This window comes from Scyliorhinus torazame, chromosome 13 (genome assembly GCF_047496885.1).
Source record: "Scyliorhinus torazame isolate Kashiwa2021f chromosome 13, sScyTor2.1, whole genome shotgun sequence".
Taxonomy (NCBI): Eukaryota; Metazoa; Chordata; class Chondrichthyes; order Carcharhiniformes; family Scyliorhinidae; genus Scyliorhinus; species Scyliorhinus torazame.
In genome coordinates, this window is record NC_092719.1 from 99,462,325 (window position 1) to 99,490,130 (window position 27,806).

The 27,806-nt window shown below is 63.1% G+C and overlaps 1 protein-coding gene across 2 annotated transcripts in view; it reads left to right on the top strand.

Annotated features, from left to right (window-relative positions):
- LOC140388208 (transmembrane and coiled-coil domains protein 1-like) overlaps positions 1-27,806 on the top strand; it is a 464,675-nt gene that overhangs the window by 221,443 nt on the left and 215,426 nt on the right. Inside the window, exon 1 of one of the 2 annotated variants that reach the window (XM_072471996.1) lies at positions 7,030-7,286. The exons of the other annotated variant lie outside the window; for it this stretch is intronic. Within the exon in view, the coding sequence (XP_072328097.1) occupies positions 7,248-7,286 (39 nt within the window). The 5' untranslated portion in view covers positions 7,030-7,247. Of the gene's footprint in view, positions 1-7,029; positions 7,287-27,806 lie in introns of those variants that run through there. 2 annotated transcript variants of the gene reach the window in all.

A 27,806-nucleotide genomic window follows, 5' to 3' on the forward strand; every position in this document is an offset into this window, starting at 1 on the left:
GTGCCTGCAGTGTAAATGGAGTCACTGACGTTGCCTGCAGTGTAAATGGAGTCACTGACGGTGCCTGCAGTGTAAATGGAGTCACTGACGGTGTCTGCAGTGTAAATGGAGTCACAGTCGGTTCCTGCAGTGTAAATGGAGTCACTGACGGTGCCTGCAGTGTAAATGGAGTCACTGACGTTGCCTGCAGTGTAAATGGAGTCACTGACGGTGCCTGCAGTGTAAATGGAGTCACTGACGGTGTCTGCAGTGTAAATGGAGTCACAGTCGGTTCCTGCAGTGTAAATGGAGTCACTGACGGTGTCTGCAGTGTAAATGTAGTCACTGACAGTGCCTGCAGTGTAAATGGAGTCACTGACGGCGCCTGCAGTGTAAATGGAGTCACTGACGGTGCCTGCAGTGTCAATGGAGTCACTGACGTTGTCTGCAGTGTAAATGGAGTCACTGACAGTGTCTGCCGTGTAAATGGAGTCACTGACGGTGCCTGCAGTGTCAATGGAGTCACTGACGTTGTCTGCAGTGTAAACGGAGTCACTGACGGTGCCTGCGGTGTAAATGGAGTCACTGACGGTGCCTGCGGTGCAAATGGAGTCACTGACAGTGCGTGCAGTGTAAATGGAGTCACTGACATTGTCTGCAGTGCAAATGGAGTCACTGACAGTGTCTGCAGTGCAAATGGAGTCACTGACATTGTCTGCAGTGTAAATGGAGTCACTGACGATCACTGACGGTGCCTGCAGTGTAAATGGAGTCACTGACGGTGCCTGCAGTGTAAATGGAGTCACTGACATTGTCTGCAGTGCAAATGGAGTCACTGACAGTGTCTGCAGTGTGAATGGAGTCACTGACATTGTCTGCAGTGTAAATGGAGTCACTGACGGTGTCTGCAGGGTAAATGGATTCACTGACAGTGCCTGCAGTGTAAATGGATTCACTGACGGTGCCTGCAGTGTAAATGGAGTCGCTGACGGTGCCTGCAGTGTAAATGCAGTCACTGACGGTGACTGCAGTGTAAATGGAGTCACTGACAGTGCCTGCAGTGTAAATGGAGTCACTGACGGTGCCTGCAGTGTAAATGGAGTCACTGACGGTGTCTGCAGTGTAAATGGAGTCACTGACGGTGCCTGCAGTGTAAATGGAGTCACTGACGGTGTCTGCAGTGTAAATGGAGTCGCTGCCAGTGTCTGCAGTGTAAATGGAGTCACTGACGGTGCCTGCAGTGTAAATGGAGTCACTGACGGTGTCTGCAGTGTAAATGGAGTCACTGACGGTGCCTGCAGTGTAAATGGAGTCACTGACGGTGTCTGCAGTGTAAATGGAGTCACTGACGGTGCCTGCAGTGGAAATGGAGTCACTGACGGTGCCTGCAGTGTAAATGGAGTCACTGACGGTGCCTGCAGTGTAAATGGAGTCACTGACGGTGCCTGCAGTGTAAATGGAGTCACTGACGGTGCCTGCAGTGTAAATGGAGTCACTGACGGTGCCTGCAGTGTAAATGGAGTCACTGACGGTGCCTGCAGTGTAAATGGAGTCACTGACGGTGCCTGCAGTGTAAATGGAGTCACTGACAGTGTCTGCAGTGTAAATGGAGTCACTGACTGTGTCTGCAGTGTAAATGGAGTCACTGACGGTGCCTGCAGTGTAAATGGAGTCACTGACGGTGTCTGCAGTGTAAATGGAGTCACTGACGGTGCCTGCAGTGTAAATGGAGTCACTGACGGTGCCTGCAGTGTAAATGGAGTCACTGACGGTGCCTGCAGTGTAAATGGAGTCACTGACGGTGCCTGCAGTGTAAATGGAGTCACTGACGGTGCCTGCAGTGTAAATGGAGTCACTGACGGTGCCTGCAGTGTAAATGGAGTCACTGACGGTGCCTGCAGTGTAAATGGAGTCACTGACGGTGCCTGCAGTGTAAATGGAGTCACTGACGGTGCCTGCAGTGTAAATGGAGTCACTGACGGTGTCTGCAGTGTAAATGGAGTCGCTGACGGTGCCTGCAGTGTAAATGGAGTCACTGATAGTGCCTGCAGTGTAAATGGAGTCAGACGGTGCCTGCAGTGTAAATGGAGTCACTGACGGTGCCTGCAGTGTAAATGGAGTCACTGACGGTGTCTGCAGTGTAAATGGAGTCACTGACGTTGTCTGCAGTGTAAATGGAGTCACTGACGGTGTCTGCAGTGTAAATGGAGTCACTGACGGTGTTTGCAGTGTAAATGGAGTCACTGACAGTGTCTGCAGTGTAAATGGAGTCACTGACGGTGCCTGCAGTGCAAATTGAGTCGCTGACGGTGCCTGCAGTGTAAATGGAGTCACTGATAGTGTCTGCAGTGTAAATGGAGTCACTGACGGTGCCTGCAGTGTAAATGGAGTCACTGACGGTGCCTGCAGTGTAAATGGAGTCACTGACGGTGCCTGCGGTGCAAATGGAGTCGCTGACGGTGCCTGCAGTGTAAATGGAGTCACTGACGGTGCCTGCAGTGTAAATGGAGTCACTGACATTGTCTGCAGTGTAAATGGAGTCACTGATAGTATCTGCAGTGCAAATGGAGTCGCTGACGGTGCCTGCAGTGTAAATGGAGTCAATGACGGTGCCTGCAGTGTAAATGGAGTCACTGACGGTGCCTGCAGTGTAAACGGAGTCACTGACGGTGCCTGCAGTGTAAATGGAGTCACTGACTGTGCCTGCGGTGCAAATGGAGTCGCTGACGGTGCCTGCAGTGTAAATGGAGTCACTGACGGTGTCTGCAGTGTAAATGGAGTCACTGACAGTGCCTGCAGTGTAAATGGAGTCACTGACGGTGTCTGCAGTGTAAATGGAGTCACTGACGGTGCCTGCAGTGTAAATGGATTCACTGACGGTATCTACAGTGTAAATGGAGTCGCTGACGGTGCCTGCAGTGTAAATGGAGTCACTGACGGTGCCTGCAGTGTAAATGGAGTCACTGACGTTGTCTGCAGTGTAAATGGAGTCGCTGCCAGTGCCTGCAGTGTAAACGGAGTCACTGACGGTGCCTGCAGTGTAAATGGAGTCACTGACGGTGCCTGCGGTGCAAATGGAGTCGCTGACGGTGCCTGCAGTGTAAATGGAGTCACTGACGGTGTCTGCAGTGTAAATGGAGTCACTGACGGTGCCTGCAGTGTAAATGGAGTCACTGACGGTGTCTGCAGTGTAAATGGAGTCACTGACGGTGTCTGCAGTGTAAATGGAGTCGCTGACGGTGCCTGCAGTGTAAATGGAGTCGCTGACGGTGCCTGCAGTGTAAATGGAGTCACTGACGGCGCCTGCAGTGTAAATGGAGTCACTGACGGTGCCTGCAGTGTCAATGGAGTCACTGACGTTGTCTGCAGTGTAAATGTAGTCACTGACAGTGCCTGCAGTGTAAATGGAGTCACTGACGGCGCCTGCAGTGTAAATGGAGTCACTGACGGTGCCTGCAGTGTCAATGGAGTCACTGACGTTGTCTGCAGTGTAAATGGAGTCACTGACAGTGTCTGCCGTGTAAATGGAGTCACTGACGGTGCCTGCAGTGTCAATGGAGTCACTGACGTTGTCTGCAGTGTAAACGGAGTCACTGACGGTGCCTGCGGTGTAAATGGAGTCACTGACGGTGCCTGCGGTGCAAATGGAGTCACTGACAGTGCGTGCAGTGTAAATGGAGTCACTGACATTGTCTGCAGTGCAAATGGAGTCACTGACAGTGTCTGCAGTGCAAATGGAGTCACTGACATTGTCTGCAGTGTAAATGGAGTCACTGACGATCACTGACGGTGCCTGCAGTGTAAATGGAGTCACTGACGGTGCCTGCAGTGTAAATGGAGTCACTGACATTGTCTGCAGTGCAAATGGAGTCACTGACAGTGTCTGCAGTGTGAATGGAGTCACTGACATTGTCTGCAGTGTAAATGGAGTCACTGACGGTGTCTGCAGGGTAAATGGATTCACTGACAGTGCCTGCAGTGTAAATGGATTCACTGACGGTGCCTGCAGTGTAAATGGAGTCGCTGACGGTGCCTGCAGTGTAAATGCAGTCACTGACGGTGACTGCAGTGTAAATGGAGTCACTGACAGTGCCTGCAGTGTAAATGGAGTCACTGACGGTGCCTGCAGTGTAAATGGAGTCACTGACGGTGTCTGCAGTGTAAATGGAGTCACTGACGGTGCCTGCAGTGTAAATGGAGTCACTGACGGTGTCTGCAGTGTAAATGGAGTCGCTGCCAGTGTCTGCAGTGTAAATGGAGTCACTGACGGTGCCTGCAGTGTAAATGGAGTCACTGACGGTGTCTGCAGTGTAAATGGAGTCACTGACGGTGCCTGCAGTGTAAATGGAGTCACTGACGGTGTCTGCAGTGTAAATGGAGTCACTGACGGTGCCTGCAGTGTAAATGGAGTCACTGACGGTGCCTGCAGTGTAAATGGAGTCACTGACGGTGCCTGCAGTGTAAATGGAGTCACTGACGGTGCCTGCAGTGTAAATGGAGTCACTGACGGTGCCTGCAGTGTAAATGGAGTCACTGACGGTGCCTGCAGTGTAAATGGAGTCACTGACGGTGCCTGCAGTGTAAATGGAGTCACTGACGGTGCCTGCAGTGTAAATGGAGTCACTGACAGTGTCTGCAGTGTAAATGGAGTCACTGACTGTGTCTGCAGTGTAAATGGAGTCACTGACGGTGCCTGCAGTGTAAATGGAGTCACTGACGGTGTCTGCAGTGTAAATGGAGTCACTGACGGTGCCTGCAGTGTAAATGGAGTCACTGACGGTGCCTGCAGTGTAAATGGAGTCACTGACGGTGCCTGCAGTGTAAATGGAGTCACTGACGGTGCCTGCAGTGTAAATGGAGTCACTGACGGTGCCTGCAGTGTAAATGGAGTCAGTGACGGTGCCTGCAGTGTAAATGGAGTCACTGACGGTGCCTGCAGTGTAAATGGAGTCACTGACGGTGCCTGCAGTGTAAATGGAGTCACTGACGGTGCCTGCAGTGTAAATGGAGTCACTGACGGTGTCTGCAGTGTAAATGGAGTCGCTGACGGTGCCTGCAGTGTAAATGGAGTCACTGATAGTGCCTGCAGTGTAAATGGAGTCAGACGGTGCCTGCAGTGTAAATGGAGTCACTGACGGTGCCTGCAGTGTAAATGGAGTCACTGACGGTGTCTGCAGTGTAAATGGAGTCACTGACGTTGTCTGCAGTGTAAATGGAGTCACTGACGGTGTCTGCAGTGTAAATGGAGTCACTGACGGTGTTTGCAGTGTAAATGGAGTCACTGACAGTGTCTGCAGTGTAAATGGAGTCACTGACGGTGCCTGCAGTGCAAATTGAGTCGCTGACGGTGCCTGCAGTGTAAATGGAGTCACTGATAGTGTCTGCAGTGTAAATGGAGTCACTGACGGTGCCTGCAGTGTAAATGGAGTCACTGACGGTGCCTGCAGTGTAAATGGAGTCACTGACGGTGCCTGCGGTGCAAATGGAGTCGCTGACGGTGCCTGCAGTGTAAATGGAGTCACTGACGGTGCCTGCAGTGTAAATGGAGTCACTGACATTGTCTGCAGTGTAAATGGAGTCACTGATAGTATCTGCAGTGCAAATGGAGTCGCTGACGGTGCCTGCAGTGTAAATGGAGTCAATGACGGTGCCTGCAGTGTAAATGGAGTCACTGACGGTGCCTGCAGTGTAAACGGAGTCACTGACGGTGCCTGCAGTGTAAATGGAGTCACTGACGGTGCCTGCGGTGCAAATGGAGTCGCTGATGGTGCCTGCAGTGTAAATGGAGTCACTGACGGTGTCTGCAGTGTAAATGGAGTCACTGACAGTGCCTGCAGTGTAAATGGAGTCACTGACGGTGTCTGCAGTGTAAATGGAGTCACTGACGGTGCCTGCAGTGTAAATGGATTCACTGACGGTATCTACAGTGTAAATGGAGTCGCTGACGGTGCCTGCAGTGTAAATGGAGTCACTGACGGTGCCTGCAGTGTAAATGGAGTCACTGACGTTGTCTGCAGTGTAAATGGAGTCGCTGCCAGTGCCTGCAGTGTAAACGGAGTCACTGACGGTGCCTGCAGTGTAAATGGAGTCACTGACGGTGCCTGCGGTGCAAATGGAGTCGCTGACGGTGCCTGCAGTGTAAATGGAGTCACTGACGGTGTCTGCAGTGTAAATGGAGTCACTGACGGTGTCTGCAGTGTAAATGGAGTCACTGACGGTGTCTGCAGTGTAAATGGAGTCACTGACGGTGTCTGCAGTGTAAATGGAGTCGCTGACGGTGCCTGCAGTGTAAATGGAGTCGCTGACAGTGCCTGCAGTGTAAATGGAGTCACTGATGGTGCCTGCAGTGTAAATGGAGTCACTGACGTTGTCTGCAGTGTAAATGGAGTCGCTGCCAGTGTCTGCAGTGTGAATGGAGTCACTGACGGTGTCTGCAGTGTAAATGGAGTCGCTGCCAGTGTCTGCAGTGTAAATGGAGTCACTGACGGTGTCTGCAGTGTAAATGGAGTCGCTGCCAGTGTCTGCAGTGTAAATGGAGTCACTGACAGTCCCTGTCGTGTGAATAGAGTCAGTCCGGATCACTGACGGTGCCTGCGGTGGAATGAGATGCCAGTCAGATTGCATAGTGTAACTGGGAAGTTGACCTCTTTGCCGAGATGATGTTTGGTTTGTCTGTGAAATGCTTTCCCTGCATGGAATTGTCTGCTCCCGATCTGCTCCCCATCCTCGTAGTGGTGGTGAGCTGTAAACTGCTGGCTCAGGAGAAAGCAGTGAGTGCTGCAGTCCCTCAGCTTGAATTAACCCTGGCTCTGTTATAAATTGCAGTCGGATGGATTTACAGACTGAGTTACTCAATCTCAAGCAGCATTGATTAAAGGGCAGCAGTTTATAAATATCAGTGCTGCTGGTGCAAAGTGGGGGGATGGGGGCTGGGCGGATTGTGCAGAGTGCAATTAGACAGAGCTGAGCAGACCACACCCTCGCTGCCTCACTGAAATCTGGAGTGTAGCCCTGCTGAATCTGTCAGCTGATTGCTGACATCAGTTGAGTCTCTGTCAGCACCCTGACTGTCCCCATGTACTGAAGCATCGGAAGCTTGGCTCACGACGGTGCTCGAGGGAACCTGGTTTTCCCGAGGAGCTGCCTTTTTTTCAGTACAGGAGGACTTCATTTGGAATGCAGTGTGCATATCGGTTTGTCCCCTTGTTAAATGTCTCCGGTGGAGTTGAGTTGGTCGAAGCACCAGATTTGGCTCCCGCTGATTGACGATGGTTCAACGCCTTAGTCTGAGAAGACAGTTCTCTCAGGTGGGTTTCTGAATCTTCCTGTCAGCTCGGTGGACTGTGGACCCTGGCTGTAAGCCTTGCTATCTAAATCAGATTTGTGATCTTTGAAGTTTGAAGTGCCCCTGGGTCCTTTCCCAGTCAATAACTGAAAGTGAGGAGGGGGCTTTTCAGCGATTTTAGAACAATTGGACAAACCTCCCAACAGGCAGGACTTGTGCCTTTCCACGTTATTGGAGAAAGTTCCCTCTTGTATTTGCACGTTCTTTTGCCATGAAAGAGTCAGCAAATTTCTCTAGAACTACATGTGACCTTTTACAGTTTAAAGCTGCAATCAGCTCCTCTCCCTCCAGCGTTTCCCTCCTTCCTCCACTTCTCTCCCTCCTTTCGCTAGATCCCTACCCACCTCCACCAGCCACCTTCCTCCACCAGATCCCTCCCACCGCCAGCTCCCTCCCTTCCTCCCACTGCCAGCTCCCTCCCTCCCATCGCCAGCTCCCTCCCTCCCATCACCAACTCCCTCCCTCCCACTGCCAGCTCCCTCCCTCCCTCCCACCACTAGCTCCCTCCCTCCCATCGCCAGCTCCCTCCCTCCCTCCCACCACTAGCTCCCTCCCGCCCATCGCCAGCTCCCTCCCTCCCATCGCCAGCTCCCTCCCTCCCATCGCCAGCTTCCTCCCTCCCTCCCATCGCCAGCTTCCTCCCTCCCTCCCATCGCCAGCTCCCTCCTTCCCTCCCATCGCCAGCTCCCTCCCTCCCTCCCATCGCCAGCTCCCTCCCTCCCTCCCATCGCCAGCTCCCTCCCTCCCTCCCATCGCCAGCTCCCTCCCTCCCTCCCATCGCCAGCTCCCTCCCTCCCTCCCATCGCCAGCTCCCTCCCTCCCATCGCCAGCTCCCTCCCTCCCTCCCATCGCCAGCTCCCTCCCTCCCTCCCATCGCCAGCTCCCTCCCTCCCTCCCATCGCCAGCTCCCTCCCTCCCTCCCATCGCCAGCTCCCTCCCTCCCATCGGCAGCTCCCTCCCTCCCATCGCCAACTCCCTCCCTCCCTCCCATCGCCAGCTCCCTCCCTCCCATCGCCAGCTCCCTCCCTCCCATCGCCAGCTCCCTCCCTCCCATCGCCAGCTCCCTCCCTCCCATCGCCAGCTCCCTCCCTCCCATCGCCAGCTCCCTCCCTCCCGCCCAGCACCAGCTCCCTCCCTTCCTCCCACTGCCAGCTCCCTCCCTCCCATCGCCAGCTCCCTCCCTCCCATCGCCAGCTCCCTCCCTCCCATCGCCAGCTCCCTCCCTCCCACCGGCAGTTTAAAGCTGCAATCAGCTCCTCTCCCTCCAGCGTTTCCCTCCTTCCTCCACTTCTCTCCCTCCTTTCGCTAGATCCCTACCCACCTCCACCAGATCCCTCCCAGCACCAGCTCCCTCCCTCCCCCCCCACTGCCAGCTCCCTCCCTCCCTCCCACCGCTAGCTCCCTCCCGCCCAGCACCAGCTCCCTCCCTCCCTCCCAGTGCCAGCTCCCTCTCTCCCACCGCCAGCTCCCTCTCTCCCACCGCCAGCTCCCTCACTCCCACCGCCAGCTCCCACCCTCCCTCCCACCGCCAGCTCCCTCCCTCCCACCGCCAGCTCCCTCCCTCCCATCGCCAGCTCCCTCCCTCCCACCGCCAGCTCACTCCCTCCCATCGCCAGCTCCCTCCCTCCCACCGCCAGCTCACACCCTCCCACCGCCAGCTCCCTCCCTCCCACCGCCAGATCCCTCCCCACCCACTGCCAGCTCCCTCCCTCCCTCCCACTGCCAGCTCCCTCCCTCCCTCCCACCGCCAGCTCCCTCCCTCCCCCCCACTGCCAGCTCCCTCCCTCCCACCGCCAGATCCCTCCCCACCCACTGCCAGCTCCCTCCCACCCAGCACCAGCTCCCTCCCTCCCTCCCACTGCCAGCTCCCCCCCTCCCTCCCACCGCCAGCTCCCTCCCTCCCTCCCACCGCCAGCTCCCTCCCTCCCTCCCACCGCCAGCTCCCTCCCTCCCTCCCACTGCCAGCTCCCTCCCTCCCTCCCACCGCCAGCTCCCTCCCTCCCTCCCACCGCCAGCTCCCTCCCTCCCTCCCACCGCCAGCTCCCTCCCTCCCATCGCCAGCTCCCTCCCTCCCATCGCCAGCTCCCTCCCTCCCACCGCCAGCTCCCTCCCTCCCACCGCCAGATCCCTCCCCCCCCCCACTGCCAGCTCCGTCCCTCCCAGCACCAGCTCCCTCCCTCCCTCCCACGGCCAGCTCCCTCCCTCCCTCCCATCGCCAGCTCCCTCCCTCCCATCGCCAGCTCCCTCCCTCCCATCGCCAGCTCCCTCCCTCCCATCGCCAGCTCCCTCCCTCCCATTGCCAGATCCCTCCCCCCCCCACTGCCAGCTCCCTCCCTCCCAGCACCAGCTCCCTCCCCCCCCACTGCCAGCTCCCTCCCTCCCACCGCCAGCTCCCTCCCTCCCACCGCCAGTTCCCTCCCTCCCTCCCACTGCCAGCTCCCTCCCTCCCCCCACTGCCAGCTCCCTCCCTCCCACCGCCAGCTCCCTCCCTCCCTCCCACTGCCAGCTCCCTCCCTCCCTCCCATCGCCAGCTCCCTCCCTCCCATCGCCAGCTCCCTCCCTCCCATCGCCAGCTCCCTCCCTCCCATCGCCAGCTCCCTCCCTCCCATCGCCAGCTCCCTCCCTCCCACTGCCAGCTCCCTCCCATCGCCAGTTCCCTCCCTCCCTCCCATCGCCAGCTCCCTCCCTCCCATCACCAGCTCCTTCCCTCCCATCGCCAGGTTCCCTCCCATCGCCAGCTCCTTCCCTCCCATCGCCACCTCCCTCCCTCCCATCGCCAGCTCCCTCCCTTCCATCGCCAGCTCCCTCCCTCCCTCCCATCACCAGCTCCCTCCCTCCCGCCCAGCACCAGCTCCCTCCCTTCTCCCCACTGCCAGCTCCCTCCCTTCCTCCCACTGCCAGCTCCCTCCCTTCCTCCCACTGCCAGCTCCCTCCCTCCCATCGCCAGCTCCCTCCCTCCCACCGCCAGCTCCCTCCCCCCCCACCGCCAGCTCCCTCCCTCCCACCGCCAGCTCCCTCCCTCCCACCGCCAGCTCCCTCCCTCCCACCGCCAGCTCCCTCCCCCCCACCGCCAGCTCCCTCCCCCCCACCGCCAGCTCCCTCCCTCCCCCCCACCGCCAGCTCCCTCCCTCCCTCCCATCGCCAGTTCCCTCCCGCCCAGCGCCAGCTCCCTCCCATCGCCAGCTCCCTCCCTCCCTCCCATCGCCAGCTCCCTCCCTCCCATCGCCAGCTCCCTCCCTCCCATCGCCAGCTCCCTCCCTCCCATCGCCAGCTCCCTCCCTCCCATCGCCAGCTCCCTCCCTCCCATCGCCAGCTCCCTCCCTCCCATCGCCAGCTCCCTCCCTCCCATCGCCAGCTCCCTCCAACCCATCGCCAGCTCCCTCCCTCCCATCGCCAGCTCCTTCCCTCCCATCGCCAGCTCCTTCCCTCCCATCGCCAGCTTCCTCCCGCCCAGTGCCAGCTCCCTCCCATCGCCAGCTCCCTCCCTCCCATCGCCAGCTCCCTCCCTCCCGCCCAGCACCAGCTCCCTCCCTTCCCCCCACTGCCAGCTCCCTCCCTTCCTCCCACTGCCAGCTCCCTCCCTCCCATCGCCAGCTCCCTCCCTCCCATCACCAGCTCGCTCCCGCCCAGCGCCAGCTCCCTCCCACCGTCAGCTCCCTCCCTCCCACCGCCAGCTCCCTCCCTCCCACCGCCAGCTCCCTCCCTCCCACCGCCAGCTCCCTCCCTCCCACCGTCAGCTCCCTCCCTCCCACCGCCAGCTCCCTCCCTCCCACCGCCAGCTCCCTCCCTCCCACCGCCAGCACCCTCCCCCCCCACCGCCAGCTCCCTCCCTCCCACCGCCAGCTCCCTCCCTCCCATCGCCAGCTCCCTCCCTCCCATCGCCAGCTCCCTCCCTCCCATCGCCAGCTCCCTCCCTCCCATCGCCAGCTCCCTCCCTCCCATCGCCAGCTCCCTCCCTCCCATCGCCAGCTCCCTCCCTCCCATCGCCAGCTCCCTCCCTCCCATCGCCAGCTCCCTCCCTCCCATCGCCAGCTCCCTCCCTCCCTCCCATCGCCAGCTTCCTCCCGCCCAGTGCCAGCTCCCTCCCTCCCACCGCCAGCTCCCACCCTCCCTCCCATCGCCAGCTCCCTCCCTCCCTCCCATCGCCAGCTCCCTCCCTCCCTCCCACCGCCAGCTCCCACCCTCCCTCCCATCGCCAGCTCCCTCCCTCCCTCCCATCGCCAGCTCCCTCCATCCCATCGCCAGCTCCCTCCCTCCCATCGCCAGCTCCCTCCCTCCCATCGCCAGCTCCCTCCCTCCCTCCCACCGCCAGCTCCCACCCTCCCTCCCATCGCCAGCTCCCTCCCTCCCTCCCATCGCCAGCTCCCTCCATCCCATCGCCAGCTCCCTCCCTCCCATCGCCAGCTCCCTCCCTCCCATCGCCAGCTCCCTCCCTCCCATCGCCAGCTCCCTCCCTCCCATCGCCAGCTCCCTCCCTCCCATCGCCAGCTCCCTCCCTCCCATCGCCAGCTTCCTCCCGCCCAGTGCCAGCTCCCTCCCATCGCCAGCTCCCTCCCTCCCACCGCCAGCTCCCACCCTCCCTCCCATCGCCAGCTCCCTCCCTCCCACTGCCAGCTCCCTCCCTCCCATCGCCAGCTCCCTCCCTCCCACCGCCAGCTCCCTCCCTCCCACCGCCAGCTCCCTCCCTCCCACCGCCAGCTCCCTCCCTCCCTCCCACCGCCAGCTCCCTCCCTCCCTCCCACTGCCAGCTCCCTCCCTCCCTCCCACTGCCAGCTCCCTCCCTCCCACTGCCAGCTCCCTCCCTCCCACTGCCAGCTCCCTCCCTCCCTCCCACTGCCAGCTCCCTCCCTCCCTCCCTCCCACTGCCAGCTCCCTCCCTCCCACCACCAACTCCCTCCCACCGCCAGCTCCCTCCATCCCTCCGCCAACTCCCTCCATCCCTCCGCCAACTCTCTCCCTCCCTCACTCCGCCAACTCCTTCCCTCTCTCCGCCAACTCCCTCCCACCCTCACTCCGCCAACTCCCTCCCTCCCTTCCTCCCACTGCCAGCTCCCTCCCTCCCACTGCCAGCTCCCTCCCTCCCTTCCTCCCATCGCCAGTTCCATCCCTCCCTTCCTCCCTCCGCCAACTACCTCCCTCCGCCAACTACCTCCCTCCGCCAACTACCTCCCTCCCATTCTCCTTCCGCCAACTCCCTCCCTCCCTCCGCCAACTCCCTCCCTCCGCCAACTCCCTCCCTCCGCCAACTCCCACCCTCCCCAACTCCCACCCTCCCTCCGCCAACTCCCTCCCTCCCTCCGCCAACTCCCTCCCTCCCTCCGCCAACTCCCTCCCTCCCTCCGCCAACTCCCTCCCTCCCTCCGCCAACTCCCTCCCTCCCTCCGCCAGCCCCCTCCCACCCACCGCCAGCCCCCTCCCACCGCCAGCCCCCTCCCACCGCCAGCCCCCTCCCACCGCCAGCCCCCTCCCACCGCCAGCCCCCTCCCACCGCCAGCCCCCTCCCACCGCCAGCCCCCTCCCTCCGCCAGCCCCATCCTCCCTCCGCCAGCTCCCTCCCTCCGCCAACTCCCTCACTCCTCCCACTGCCAGCTCCCTCCCTCCCCTCCTCCCATCGCCAGTTCCCTCCCTCCCTTCCTCCAATCGCCAGTTCCCTCCCTCCCTTCCTCCAATCGCCAGTTCCCTCCCTCCCTTCCTCCCATCGCCAGATCCCTCCCTCCCCTCCTCCCATCGCCAGCTCGCTGCTACCCTCCCACCGCCAGCTCCATCCCTCCCACCGCCAGCTCCATCCCTCCCACCGCCAGCTCCCTCCCTCCCTCCGCCAACTCCCTCCCTCTGCCAACTGCCTCCCTCTGCCAACTCCCTCCCTCCGCCAACTCCCTCCCTCCGCCAACTCCCTCCCTCCGCCAACTCCCTCCCTTCCTCCACTCACTCCTTCCCTCCGGCAACTCCCTCCCTCGCTCCGCCAACTCCCTCCCTCCGCCAACTCCCTCCCTCCCATCCTTCTTCCGCCAACTGCCTCCCTCCCTCTGCCAACTCCCTCCCTTCATCCGCCAACTCCCTCCCTACCTCCGCCAACTCCCTCCCTACCTCCGCCAACTCCCTCCCTACCTCCGCCAACTCCCTCCCTTCCTCCACCCACTCCCTCCCTCCCTCCGGCAACTCCCTCCCTCCCTCCGGCAACTCCCTCCCTCCCTCCGGCAACTCCCTCCCTCCCTCCGCCAACTCCCTCCCTCCCTCCGCCAACTCCCTCCCTCGCTCCGCCAACTCCCTCCCTCGCTCCGCCAACTCCCTCCCTCCCTCCGGCAACTCCCTCCCTCCCTCCGGCAACTCCCTCCCTCCGCCAACTCCCTCCCTCGCTCCGCCAACTCCCTCCCTCGCTCCGCCAACTCCCTCCCTCGCTCCGCCAACTCCCTCCCTCCCTCCGGCAACTCCCTCCCTCCCTCCGGCAACTCCCTCCCTCCCTCCGGCAACTCCCTCCCTCCCTCCGGCAACTCCCTCCCTCGCTCCGCCAACTCCCTCCCTTCCTCCGCCAACTCCCTCCCTCCCTCCGCCAACTCCCTCCCTCCCTCCGCCAACTCCCTCCTTCCCTCCGCCAACTCCCTCCGCCAACTCCCTCCCTCCCTCCGCCAACTCCCTCCGCCAAGTCCCTCCCTCCCTCCCCCAGCTCCCTCCCTCCCACTGCCAGCTCCCTCCCTCCCTTCCTCCCATCGCCAGTTCCCTCCCTCCCTTCCACCCACCGCCAGTTCCCTCCCTCCCTTCCTCCCACCGCCAGCTCCCCCCCTCCCTTCCTCCCTTCGCCAGCTCCCTCCCTCCCTTCCTCCCATCGCCAGCTCCCTCCTACCCTCCCATCGCCAGCTCCATCCCTCCCTCCCACCGCCAGCTCCCTCCCACGGCCAGCTCCCTCCCTCCCACCGCCAGCTCCCTCCCTCCCTCCCACCGCCAGCTCCCTCCCTCCCTCCCACCGCCAGCTCCCTCCCTACCTCCCACCGCCAGCTCCCTCCTTCCCTCCCACCGCCAGCTCCCTCCCTCCCTCCGCCAACTCCCTCCCTCCCTCCACCAACTCCCTTCCTCCCTCAGTCCGCCAACGCCCTCCCTCCCTCAGTCCGCGAACGCCCTCCCTCCGCCAACTACCTCCCTCCGCCAACTACCTCCCTCCGCCAACTACCTCCCTCCGCCAACTACCTCCCTCCGCCAACTACCGCCCTCCGCCAACTACCTCCCTCCCATCCTCCTTCCGGCAACTCCCTCCCTCCCTCTGCCAACTCCCTCGCTCCGCCAACTCCCTCGCTCCGCCAACTCCCTCGCTCCGCCAACTCCCTCGCTCCGCCAACTCCCTCGCTCCGCCAACTCCCTCGCTCCGCCAACTCCCTCCCTCCGCCAACTCCCTCCCTCCGCCAACTCCCTCCCTCCGCCAACTCCCTCCCTCCGCCAACTCCCTCCCTCCGCCAACTCCCTCCCTCCGCCAACTCCCTCCCTCCGCCAACTCCCTCCCTCCGCCAACTCCCTCCCTCCGCCAACTCCCTCCCTCCGCCAACTCCCTCCCTCCGCCAACTCCCTCCCTCCGCCATCTCCCTCCCTCCGCCAACTCCCTCCCTCCGCCAACTCCTTCCCTCCCTCCGCCAACTCCCTCCCTCCCTCCGCCAACTCCCTCCCTCCCTCCGCCAACTCCCTCCCTCCCTCCGCCAACTCCCTCCCTCCCTCCGCCAACTCCCTCCCTCCCTCCGCCAACTCCCTCCCTCCCTCCGCCAGCCCCCTCCCACCCACCGCCAGCCCCCTCCCACCGCCAGCCCCCTCCCACCGCCAGCCCCCTCCCACCGCCAGCCCCATCCTCCCTCCGCCAGCTCCCTCCCTCCGCCAACTCCCTCACTCCTCCCACTGCCAGCTCCCTCCCTCCCCTCCTCCCATCGCCAGTTCCCTCCCGCCCTTCCTCCAATCGCCAGTTCCCTCCCTCCCTTCCTCCAATCGCCAGTTCCCTCCCTCCCTTCCTCCCATCGCCAGCTCCCTCCCTCCCCTCCTCCCATCGCCAGCTCGCTGCTACCCTCCCATCGCCAGCTCCATCCCTCCCACCGCCAGCTCCATCCCTCCCACCGCCAGCTCCCTCCCTCCCTCCGCCAACTGCCTCCCTCTGCCAACTGCCTCCCTCTGCCAACTCCCTCCCTCCGCCAACTCCCTCCCTCCGCCAACTCCCTCCCTCCGCCAACTCCCTCCCTCCGCCAACTCCCTCCCTTCCTCCACTCACTCCTTCCCTCCGGCAACTCCCTCCCTCGCTCCGCCAACTCCCTCCCTCCGCCAACTTCCTCCCTCCCATCCTTCTTCCGCCAACTCCCTCCCTCCCTCCCCCAGCTCCCTCCCTCCCACTGCCAGCTCCCACCCTCCCTTCCTCCCATCGCCAGTTCCCTCCCTCCCTTCCACCCACCGCCAGTTCCCTCCCTCCCTTCCTCCCTTCGCCAGCTCCCTCCCTCCCTTCCTCCCATCGCCAGCTCCCTCCTACCCTCCCTCTGCCAACTCCCTCCCTTCATCCGCCAACTCCCTCCCTACCTCCGCCAACTCCCTCCCTACCTCCGCCAACTCCCTCCCTTCCTCCTCCCACTCCCTCCCTCCCTCCGGCAACTCCCTCCCTCCCTCCGGCAACTCCCTCCCTCCCTCCGGCAACTCCCTCCCTCCCTCCGGCAACTCCCTCCCTCCCTCCGCCAACTCCCTCCCTCCCTCCGGCAACTCCCTCCCTCCCTCCGGCAACTCCCTCCCTCCCTCCGGCAACTCCCTCCCTCCCTCCGCCAACTCCCTCCCTCGCTCCGCCAACTCCCTCCCTCGCTCCGCCAACTCCCTCCCTCGCTCCGCCAACTCCCTCCCTCCCTCCGGCAACTCCCTCCCTCCCTCCGGCAACTCCCTCCCTCCCTCCGGCAACTCCCTCCCTCCGCCAACTCCCTCCCTCCGCCAACTCCCTCCCTCCCTCCGCCAACTCCCTCCCTCCCTCCGCCAACTCCCTCCCTCCCTCCGCCAACTCCCTCCGCCAACTCCCTCCCTCCCTCCGCCAACTCCCTCCGCCAACTCCCTCCCTCCCTCCCCCAGCTCCCTCCCTCCCACTGCCAGCTCCCACCCTCCCTTCCTCCCATCGCCAGTTCCCTCCCTCCCTTCCACCCACCGCCAGTTCCCTCCCTCCCTTCCTCCCTTCGCCAGCTCCCTCCCTCCCTTCCTCCCATCGCCAGCTCCCTCCTACCCTCCCATCGCCAGCTCCATCCCTCCCTCCCACCGCCAGCTCCCTCCCACCGCCAGCTCCCTCCCTCCCACCGCCAGCTCCCTCCCTCCCTCCCACCGCCAGCTCCCTCCCTCCCTCCCACCGCCAGCTCCCTCCCTACCTCCCACCGCCAGCTCCCTCCTTCCCTCCCACCGCCAGCTCCCTCCCTCCCTCCGCCAACTCCCTCCCTCCCTCCCTCCGCCAACTCCCTCCCTCCCTCCGCCAACTCCCTTCCTCCCTCAGTCCGCCAACGCCCTCCCTCCCTCAGTCCGCCAACGCCCTCCCTCCGCCAACTACCTCCCTCCGCCAACTACCTCCCTCCGCCAACTACCTCCCTCCGCCAACTACCTCCCTCCGCCAACTACCTCCCTCCGCCAACTACCGCCCTCTGCCAACTACCTCCCTCCGCCAACTACCTCCCTCCCATCCTCCTTCCGGCAACTCCCTCCCTCCCTCCGCCAACTCCCTCCCTCCGCCAACTCCGTCCCTCAGCCAACTCCCTCCCTCCGCCAACTCCATCCCTCCGCCAACTCCCTCCCTCCGCCAACTCCCTCCCTCCGCCAACTCCCTCCCTCCGCCAACTCCCTCCCTCCGCCAACTCCCTCCCTCCGCCAACTCCCTCCCTCCGCCAACTCCCTCCCTTCCTCCACTCACTCCTTCCCTCCGGCAACTCCCTCCCTCGCTCCGCCAACTCCCTCCCTCCGCCAACTCCCTCCCTCCCATCCTTCTTCCGCCAACTGCCTCCCTCCCTCTGCCAACTCCCTCCCTTCATCCGCCAACTCCCTCCCTACCTCCGCCAACTCCCTCCCTACCTCCGCCAACTCCCTCCCTTCCTCCTCCCACTCCCTCCCTCCCTCCGGCAACTCCCTCCCTCCCTCCGGCAACTCCCGCCCTCCCTCCGGCAACTCCCTCCCTCCCTCCGCCAACTCCCTCCCTCCCTCCGCCAACTCCCTCCCTCCCTCCGGCAACTCCCTCCCTCCCTCCGGCAACTCCCTCCCTCCCTCCGGCAACTCCCTCCCTCCCTCCGCCAACTCCCTCCCTCGCTCCGCCAACTCCCTCCCTCGCTCCGCCAACTCCCTCCCTCCCTCCGGCAACTCCCTCCCTCCCTCCGGCAACTCCCTCCCTCCCTCCGGCAACTCCCTCCCTCCGCCAACTCCCTCCCTCCCTCCGCCAACTCCCTCCCTCCCTCCGCCAACTCCCTCCCTCCCTCCGCCAACTCCCTCCCTCCCTCCGCCAACTCCCTCCGCCAACTCCCTCCCTCCCTCCGCCAACTCCCTCCGCCAACTCCCTCCCTCCCTCCCCCAGCTCCCTCCCTCCCACTGCCAGCTCCCACCCTCCCTTCCTCCCATCGCCAGTTCCCTCCCTCCCTTCCACCCACCGCCAGTTCCCTCCCTCCCTTCCTCCCTTCGCCAGCTCCCTCCCTCCCTTCCTCCCATCGCCAGCTCCCTCCTACCCTCCCATCGCCAGCTCCATCCCTCCCTCCCACCGCCAGCTCCCTCCCACCGCCAGCTCCCTCCCTCCCTCCCACCGCCAGCTCCCTCCCACCGCCAGCTCCCTCCCTCCCTCCCACCGCCAGCTCCCTCCCTCCCTCCCACCGCCAGCTCCCTCCCTCCCTCCCACCGCCAGCTCCCTCCCTACCTCCCACCGCCAGCTCCCTCCTTCCCTCCCACCGCCAGCTCCCTCCCTCCCTCCGCCAACTCCCTCCCTCCCTCCCTCCGCCAACTCCCTCCCTCCCTCCGCCAACTCCCTTCCTCCCTCAGTCCGCCAACGCCCTCCCTCCCTCAGTCCGCCAACGCCCTCCCTCCGCCAACTACCTCCCTCCGCCAACTACCTCCCTCCGCCAACTACCTCCCTCCGCCAACTACCTCCCTCCGCCAACTACCTCCCTCCGCCAACTACCGCCCTCTGCCAACTACCTCCCTCCGCCAACTACCTCCCTCCCATCCTCCTTCCGGCAACTCCCTCCCTCCCTCCGCCAACTCCCTCCCTCCGCCAACTCCGTCCCTCAGCCAACTCCCTCCCTCCGCCAACTCCATCCCTCCGCCAACTCCCTCCCTCCGCCAACTCCCTCCCTCCGCCAACTCCCTCCCTCCGCCAACTCCCTCCCTCCGCCAACTCCCTCCCTCCGCCAACTCCCTCCCTCCGCCAACTCCCTCCCTCCGCCAACTCCCTCCCTCCGCCAACTCCCACCCTCCGCCAACTCCCTCCCTCCCTCCGCCAACTCCCTCCCTCCCTCCGCCAACTCCCTCCCTCCCTCCGCCAACTCCCTCCCTCCTCCGCCAACTCCCTCCCTCCCTCCGCCAACTCCCTCCCTCGCTCCGCCAACTCCCTCCCTCCGCCAACTCCCTCCCTCCGCCAACTCCCTCCCTCCGCCAACTCCCTCCCTCCCTCCGCCAACTCCCTCCCTCCCTCCGCCAACTCCCTCCCTCCCTCCGCCAACTCCCTCCCTCCCTCCGCCAACTCCCTCCCTCCCTCCGCCAACTCCCTCCCTCACTCCGCCAACTCCCTCCCTTTCCTCCGCCAACTCCCTCCCTCCCTCCGCCAACTCCCTTCCTCCCTCCGCCAACTCCCTCCCTCCCTCCGCCAACTCCCTCCCTCCCTCCGCCAACTCCTTCCCTCCCTCCGCCAACTCCCTCCCTCCCTCCGCCAATTCCCTCCCTCCGCACCTCCCACTGCCAGCTCCCTCCCTCCCTTCCACCGCCAGCTCCCTCCCATCCACCCATTACCAGCTCCCTCCCTCCCTCCGCTAACTCCCTCCCTCCTCCGCCAACTCCCTCCCTCGCTCCGCCAACTCCCTCCCTCCCTCCGCCAACTCCCTCCCTCCGCCAACTCCCTCCCTCCGCCAACTCCCTCCCTCCGCCAACTCCCTCCCTCCGCCAACTCCCTCCCTCCATCCGCCAACTCCCTCCCTCCCTCCGCCAACTCCCTCCCTCCCTCCGCCAACTCCCTCCCTCCCTCCGCCAACTCCCTCCCTCCCTCCGCCAACTCCCTCCCTCCCTCCGCCAACTCCCTCCCTCCCTCCGCCAACTCCCTCCCTCCCTCCGCCAACTCCCTCCCTCCCTCCGCCAACTCCCTCCCTCCCTCCGCCAACTCCCTCCCTCCCTCCGCCAACTCCCTCCCTCCCTCCGCCAACTCCCTCCCTCCGCCAACTCCCTCCCTCCCTCCGCCAACTCCCTCCCTCCCTCCGCCAATTCCCTCCCTCCGCACCTCCCACTGCCAGCTCCCTCCCTCCCTTCCACCGCCAGCTCCCTCCCATCCACCCACTACCAACTCCCTCCTTCCCTCCGCCAGCTCCCTCCTTCCCTCCGCCAGCTCCCTCCTTCCCTCTGCCAGCTCCCTCCATCCCACCCTCCAACTGCCAGCTCCCTCCCTCCCACCCACTGCCAGCTCCCTCCCTCCCTCCCTCCCACTGCCAGCTCCCTCCCTCCCTCCCTCCCACTGCCTGGTCCCTCCATTCCTCCCTCCCACCGCCAGCTCCCTCCATTCCACCCTCCCACCGCCAGCTCCCTCCATCCCTCCCTCCCACAACCAGCTCCCTCCCTTCCTCCCACCGCCAGCTCCCTTCCTCCCACCGCCAGCTCCCTCCCACCGCCAGCTCCCTTCCTCCTATCGCCAGCTCCCTCCCTCCCATCGCCAGCACCCTCCCTGCCACCTCCTGCTCCCTCCGTCCCTTCCTCCCATTGCCAGCTCCCTACCTCACTTCCTCCTGCCGCCAGCTCCCCCCTCTCTCTGCCAGCTCCATTCCTTCCTTCCTCCCACTGCCAGCTCCCTCCTTCGCTCCCACTGCCAGCTCACTCCCTCCCTTCCACCCACCGCCAGCTTCCTCCCTCCCTCCCTCCCTCCGCCAACTCCCTCACTCCGCCAACTCCCTCTTTCCGCCAACTCCCTCTTTCCGCCAACTCCCTCCCTCCGCCAACTCCCTCCCTCCGCCAACTCCCTCCCTCCGCCAACTCCCTCCCTCCGCCAACTCCCTCCCTCCGCCAACTCCCTCCCTCCGCCAACTCCCTCCCTCCGCCAACTCCCTCCCTCCGCCAACTCCCTCCCTCCGCCAACTCCCTCCCTCCGCCAACTCCCTCCCTCCGCCAACTCCCTCCCTCCGCCAACTCCCTCCCTCCGCCAACTCCCTCCCCGCCAACTCCCTCCCCCGCCAACTCCCTCCCCCGCCAACTCCCTCCCCCGCCAACTCCCTCCCCCGCCAACTCCCTCCCCCGCCAACTCCCTCCCCCGCCAACTCCCTCCCCCGCCAACTCCCTCCCCCGCCAACTCCCTCCCCCGCCAACTCCCTCCCCGCCAACTCCCTCCCCCGCCAACTCCCTCCCCCGCCAACTCCCTCCCTCCGCCATCTCCCTCCCTCCGCCAACTCCCTCCCCCGCCAACTCCCTCCCCCGCCAACTCCCTCCCCCGCCAACTCCCTCCCCCGCCAACTCCCTCCCCCGCCAACTCCCTCCCCCGCCAACTCCCTCCCCCGCCAACTCCCTCCCTCCCTCCGCCAACTCCCTCCCTCCCTCCGCCAACTCCCTCCCTCCCTCCGCCAACTCCCTCCCTCCCTCCGCCAACTCCCTCCCTCCCTCCGCCAACTCCCTCCCTCCCTCCGCCAACTCCCTCCCTCCCTCCGCCAACTCCCTCCCTCCCTCCGCCAACTCCCTCCCTCCCTCCGCCAACTCCCTCCCTCCCTCCGCCAACTCCCTCCCTCCCTCCGCCAACTCCCTCCCTCCCTCCGCCAACTCCCTCCCTCCCTCCGCCAACTCCCTCCCTCCCTCCGCCAACTCCCTCCCTCCCTCCGCCAACTCCCTCCCTCCCTCCGCCAACTCCCTCCCTCCCTCCGCCAACTCCCTCCCTCCCTCCGCCAACTCCCTCCCTCCCTCCGCCAACTCCCTCCCTCCCTCCGCCAACTCCCTCCCTCCCTCCGCCAACTCCCTCCCTCCCTCCGCCAACTCCCTCCCTCCCTCCGCCAACTCCCTCCCTCCCTCCGCCAACTCCCTCCCTCCCTCCGCCAACTCCCTCCCTCCCTCCGCCAACTCCCTCCCTCCCTCCGCCAACTCCCTCCCTCCCTCCGCCAACTCCCTCCCTCCCTCCGCCAACTCCCTCCCTCCCTCCGCCAGCTCCCTCCCTCCCTCCGCCAGCTCCCTCCCTCCCTCCGCCAACTCCCTCCCTCCCTCCGCCAACTCCCTCCCTCCCTCCGCCAACTCCCTCCCTCCCTCCGCCAACTCCCTCCCTCCCTCCGCCAACTCCCTCCCTCCCTCCGCCAACTCCCTCCCTCCCTCCGCCAACTCCCTCCCTCCCTCCGCCAACTCCCTCCCTCCCTCCGCCAACTCCCTCCCTCCCTCCGCCAACTCCCTCCCTCCCTCCGCCAACTCCTTCCCTCCCTCCGCCAACTCCCTCCGTCCCTCCGCCAACTCCCTCCCTCCGCCAACTCCCTCCCTCCCTCCGCCAACTCCCTCCCTCCCTCCGCCAACTCCCTCCCTCCCTCCGCCAACTGCCTCCCTCCCTCCGCCAACTGCCTCCCTCCCTCCGCCAACTGCCTCCCTCCCTCCGCCAACTCCCTCCCTCCCTCCGCCAACTCCCTCCCTCCCTCCGCCAACTCCCTCCCTCCCTCCGCCAACTCCCTCCCTCCCTCCGCCAACTCCCTCCCTCCGCCAACTCCCTCCCTCCGCCAACTCCCTCCCTGCCTCCGCCAACTCCCTCCCTGCCTCCGCCAACTTCCTCCCTGCCTCCGCCAACTCCCTCCCTGCCTCCGCCAACTCCCTCCCTGCCTCCGCCAACTCCCTCCCTGCCTCCGCCAACACCCTCCCTCCCTCCGCCAACTCCCTCCCTCCCTCCGCCAACTCCCTCCCTCCCTCCGCCAACTCCTTCCCTGCCTACGCCAACTCCCTCCCTCCCTCCGCCAACTCCCTCCCTCCCTCCGCCAGCCCCCTCCCACCGCCAGCCCCCTCCTACCGCCAGCCCCTTCCTCCCGCCAGCCCCCTCCTCCCGCCATCCCCCTCCTCCCTCTGCCAGCTCCCTCCCTCCGCCAACTCCCTCCCTCCCTCCCACTGCCAGCTCCCTCCCTCCCTTCCTCCCATCGCCAGTTCGCTTCCTCCCATCGCCAGTTCCATCCCACCCTCCCTCCGCCAAATCCCTCCCTCTGCCAAATCCCTCCCTCCGCCAAATCCCTCCCTCCGCCAACTCCCTCTCTCCACCAACTCCCTCCGCCAACTCCGTCCCTCCCATCCTCATTCCGCCAACTGCCTCCCTCCCTCTGCCAACTCCCTCCCTCCCTCCGCCAACTCCCTTCCTACCTCCGCCATCTCCCTCCCTTCCTCCACCCACTCCCTCCCTCCGGCAACTCCCTCCCTCGCTCCGCCAACTCCCTCCCTCGCACCGCCAACTCCCTCCCTCCCTCCGCCAACTCCCTCCGTCCCTCCGCCAACTCCCTCCCTCCCTCCGCCAACTCCCTCCCTCCCTCCACCAACTCCTCCCTCCGCCAACTACCTCCCTCCGCCAACTACCTCCCTCCGCCAACTACCTCCCTCCGCCAACTACCTCCCTCCGCCAACTACCTCCCTCCGCCAACTCCCTCCCTCCGCCAACTACCTCCCTCCGCCAACTCCCTCCCTCCGCCAACTCCCTCCGCCAACTCCCTCCCTCCCTCCGCCAACTCCCTCCCTCCCTCCGCCAACTCCCTCCCTCCCTCCGCCAACTCCATCCCTCCCTCCGCCAACTCCCTCCCTCCCTCCGCCAACTCCCTCCCTCCCTCCGCCAACTCCCTCCCTCCCTCCGCCAACTCCATCCCTCCCTCCGCCAACTCCCTCCTTCCTTCCCTTCGCCAGCTCCCTCCCTTCCTCCCACCACCAGCTCCCTCCCTTCCTCCCATTGCCAGATCCCTCCCTCACTCCCTCCCACCGCCAGCTCCCCCCTCCCACCGCCAGCTCCCCCTCCCACCGCCACTACCCCCTCCCTCCGCCAGCTCCCCCCTCCCTCCACCAGCTCCCTCCCTCCCTCTGCCAGCTCCCTCCCTCCCCCACCAGCTCCCTCCTCCCTCCCTTCGCCAACACCCTCCCTCCTTCCCAGCTCCCTTCCTTCCTCGCACTGCCAGATCCCTCCCTCCCACCGCCAGCTCCCCCCCTCCCTGGACCAGCTCCCCCCCTCCCTCCGCCAGCTCCCCCTCCCTCCGCCAGCTCCCCCTCCCTCCGCCAGCTCCCCCTCCCTCCGCCAGCTCCCCCCTCCGCCAGCTCCCCCTCCTTCCGCCAGCTCCCCCCTCCGCCAGCTCCCCCCTCCCTCCGCCAGCTCCCCCCCCCTGCCAGCTCCGTCCCTCCCTCCGCCAGCTCCCTCCCTCCCTCCGCCAGCTCCCTCCCTCCTCCCTCCACATCCCTCCCACCGCCAACTCCCTCCCTCCCTTCCTCCCTCCACAAACTCCCTCCCTCCGCACCTCCCACTGCCAGCTCCCTCCGTCCCTCCCACCGCCAGCTCCCTCCCATCCACGCACTACCAGCTCCCTCCTTCCCTCCGCCAGCTCCCTCCTTCCCTCCGCCAGCTCCCTCCTTCCCTCTGCCAGCTCCCTCCATCCCACCCTCCAACTGCCAGCTCCCTCCCTCCCGCCCACTGCCAGCTCCCTCCCTCCCTCCCTCCCACTGCCAGCTCCCTCCCTCCCTCCCTCCCACTGCCTGGTCCCTCCATTCCTCCCTCCCACCGCCAGCTCCCTCCATTCCTCCCTCCCACCGCCAGCTCCCTCCATCCCTCCCTCCCACAACCAGCTCCCTCCCTTCCTCCCACCGCCAGCTCCCTTCCTCCCACCGCCAGCTCCCTTCCTCCCACCGCCAGCTCCCTTCCTCCCACCGCCAGCTCCCTCCCTCCTATCGCCAGCTCCCTCCCTCCCATCGCCAGCACCCTCCCTGCCACTGCCTGCACCCTCCGTCCCTTCCTCCCATTGCCAGCTCCCTACCTCACTTCCTCCTGCCGCCAGCTCCCCCCTCTCTCTGCCAGCTCCCTTCCTTCCTTCCTCCCACTGCCAGCTCCCTCCTTCGCTCCCACTGCCAGCTCACTCCCTCCCTTCCACCCACCGCCAGCTTCCTCCCTCCCTCCCTCCATCCCTTCCTCCCCCTGCCAGCTCCCTTCCTCCCTGCCTCCCACCGCCAGCTCCCTCCCACCTCCAGCTCCCTCCTTCCCTCCCACCGCCAGCTCCTTCCCTCCCTCCGTCCCACCGCCAACTCCCTCCCACCGCCAGCTCCCTCCCACCCTGCCTCCCACCGCCAGCTCCCTCCCTCCCTGCCTCCCACCGCTTGCTCCCTCCCACCCTGCCTCCCACCGCCAGCTCCCTCCCTCCCTGCCTCCCACCGCCAGCTCCCTCCCTCCCTGCCTCCCACCGCCAGCTCCCTCCCTCCCACCGCCAGCTCCCTCCCTCCCACCGCCACCTCCCTCCCTCCCACCGCCAGCTCCCTCCCTCCCACCAGCTCCCTCCCTCCCACCGCCAGCTCCCTCCCTCCCACCGCCAGCTCCCTCCCTCCCACCACCAGCTCCCTCCCTCCCACCGCCAGCTCCCTCCCTCCCACCGCCAGCTCCCTCCCCCCCCACCGCCAGCTCCCTCCCTCCCACCGCCAGCTCCCTCCCTCCCACCGCCAGCTCCCTCCCTCCCACCACCAGCTCCCTCCCTCCCACCGCCAGCTCCCTCCCTCCCACCGCCAGCTCCCTCCCTCCCACCGCCAACTCCCTCCCTCCCACCGCCAACTCCCTCCCTCCCTCTCTCCCATCGCCAGCTCCATCCCTCCCAGTGCACTCCCTCCCATTGCCAGCGCCCTCCCTCCCATTGCCAGCACCCTCCCTCCCATTGCCAGCCCCCTCCCTCCCATTGCCAGCCCCCTCCCTCCCATTGCCAGCTCCCTCCTTTCCGGCCTGAGATAGTCTGTATGCAGTAACCTCTGAGATACTCTGTATGCAGTAACCTCTGACATACTCTGTATGCAGTAAACTCTAAGATACTCTGTATGCAGTAACCTCTGCGATACTCTGTATGCAGTAACACCTGAGATACTCTGTATGCAGTACCGTCTGAGATACTCTGTATGCAGTAACCTCTGCGATACTCTGTATGCAGTAACCTCTGAGATACTCTGTATGCAGTAACACTTGAGATACTCTGTATGCAGTAACATCTGAGATACTCTGTTTGCAGTAACCTCTGAGATACTCTGTATGCAGTACCCTCTGAGATACTCTGTTTGCAGTACCCTCTGAGATACTCTGTATGCAGTAACACCTGAGATACTCTGTATGCAGTACCGTCTGAGATACTCTGTATGCAGTAACCTCTGCGATACTCTGTATGCAGTAACCTCTGAGATACTCTGTATGCTGTAACCTCTGAGATACTCTGTATGCAGTAACACTTGAGATACTCTGTATGCAGTAACATCTGAGATACTCTGTTTGCAGTAACCTCTGAGATACTCTGTTTGCAGTAACCTCTGAGATACTCTGTATGAAAATGAAATTAAATGATAATCGCTTATTGTCACAAGTAGGCTTCAAATGACGTTACTGTGAAAAGCCCCTAGCCGCCACATTCCGGCTCCTGTTCGGGGAGGCTGTTACGGGAATTGAACAGTGCTGCTGGCCTGCCTTGGTCTGCTTTCAAAGCCAGCGATTTAGCCCTGTGCTAACAGCCCCTGTATGCAGATACTCTGCATGCAGTAACCTCTGAGATACTCTGTATGCAGTAACCTCTGAGATACTCGGTATGCAGTAACCTCTGAGATACTCTGTATGCAGTAACCTCTGAGATACTCTGTATGCAGTAACCTCTGAGATACTCTGTATGCAGTAACCTCTGAGATACTCTGTATGCAGTAACCTCTGAGATACTCTGTATGCAGTAACCTCTGAGATACTCTGGATGCAGTAAACTCTGAGATACTCTGTATGAAAATGAAATTAAATGATAATCGCTTATTGTCACAAGTAGGCTTCAAATGACGTTACTGTGAAAAGCCCCTCGTCGCCACATTCCGGCTCCTGTTCTGGGAGGCTGTTACGGGAATTGAACAGTGCTGCTGGCCTGCCTGGGTCTGCTTTCAAAGCCAGCGATTTAGCCCTGTGCTAAACAGCCCCTGTATGCAGATACTCTGTATGCAGTAACCTCTGAGATACTCTGTATGCAGTAACCTCTGAGATACTCTGGATGCAGTAAACTCTGAGATACTCTGGATGGACCTTTGCGCAAGTGAAGGGGACACAGCCGGAGTGAGACATATCCAGAGTGGGAATTCGAACTTGGTATTTTGGTGCAATGAGGTAATCAGGAAAGGTAAGTGGTAAGTCTAATTCTGCTGTTTTTCAGTTCAGTGTGTAGCTAGTGTCTGATTGGCTGAAGCTGCCCCCACCCTAATTGCTGAGAGACAGTTATCTGTCAGTCACCTGAGGCCTGTTTAGGGGCACAAAGGTGCACATTGTATTCTTCTCTTTGAAATTTAAATAGTGTGAGACACCCTGGTCAGCTGAAGTCTGTATAAAAGACAGACAGAAAGCGCACTCAGTAAGCTTTGCGCAGCTCAAAGAGACACATCCTGAGTGAGTAAGACACATCCAGAGTGGGAATTTGGAACTTGGTAATTTGGTGCAGTGAGGTAATTCGGTGCAGAGTGGGAGAAGGTGCTTTTTCCCTCTTTCTCTTCTCTCCTGTTTTGTTCCCTTTCTTCTGGCCTGTAACTATTAATCTGCAGGGAGAAACCCAGAGAGCATCTGAGAACCTGGGAAGGTAAGTGATTTGTGTTCATTTTTATTTTTATTACCTTTTCAAATTGTGTGGGCATGGGAAAACTGAAGTGACATCACATATAGCTGTGACCTGATTGACTGGTTGGGAATCTACACTAAATATTAAAATTAAGCATCGTTAAAATAATTAAACATAATTACTTAATTATAATTTAGAGCGGTATCTAAGCCAGAGATCGGAGAGTACTGTATGTAGCTTTCACATTTATAGTAGAAATCTAGTGCTAGAAAACATAAAGTTAACAGTAACTTTAAAAAAAAAATGTTTTAAAATTTAATTTACTAATTAATTGACGCAATGTCAATTAGAGGGGTGCAGTGCTCTGACTGTGAGATGTGGCAGGTCCGGGAGGCTTCCAGCGTCCCGGATGGCTTCATCTGCAGAATGTGCACCCAACTGGAACTCCTCACAGACCGCATGGTTCGGTTGGAGCAGCAGTTGGATGCACTTAGGAGCATGCAGGTGGCGGAAAGCATCATAGATAGCAGTTATATAAA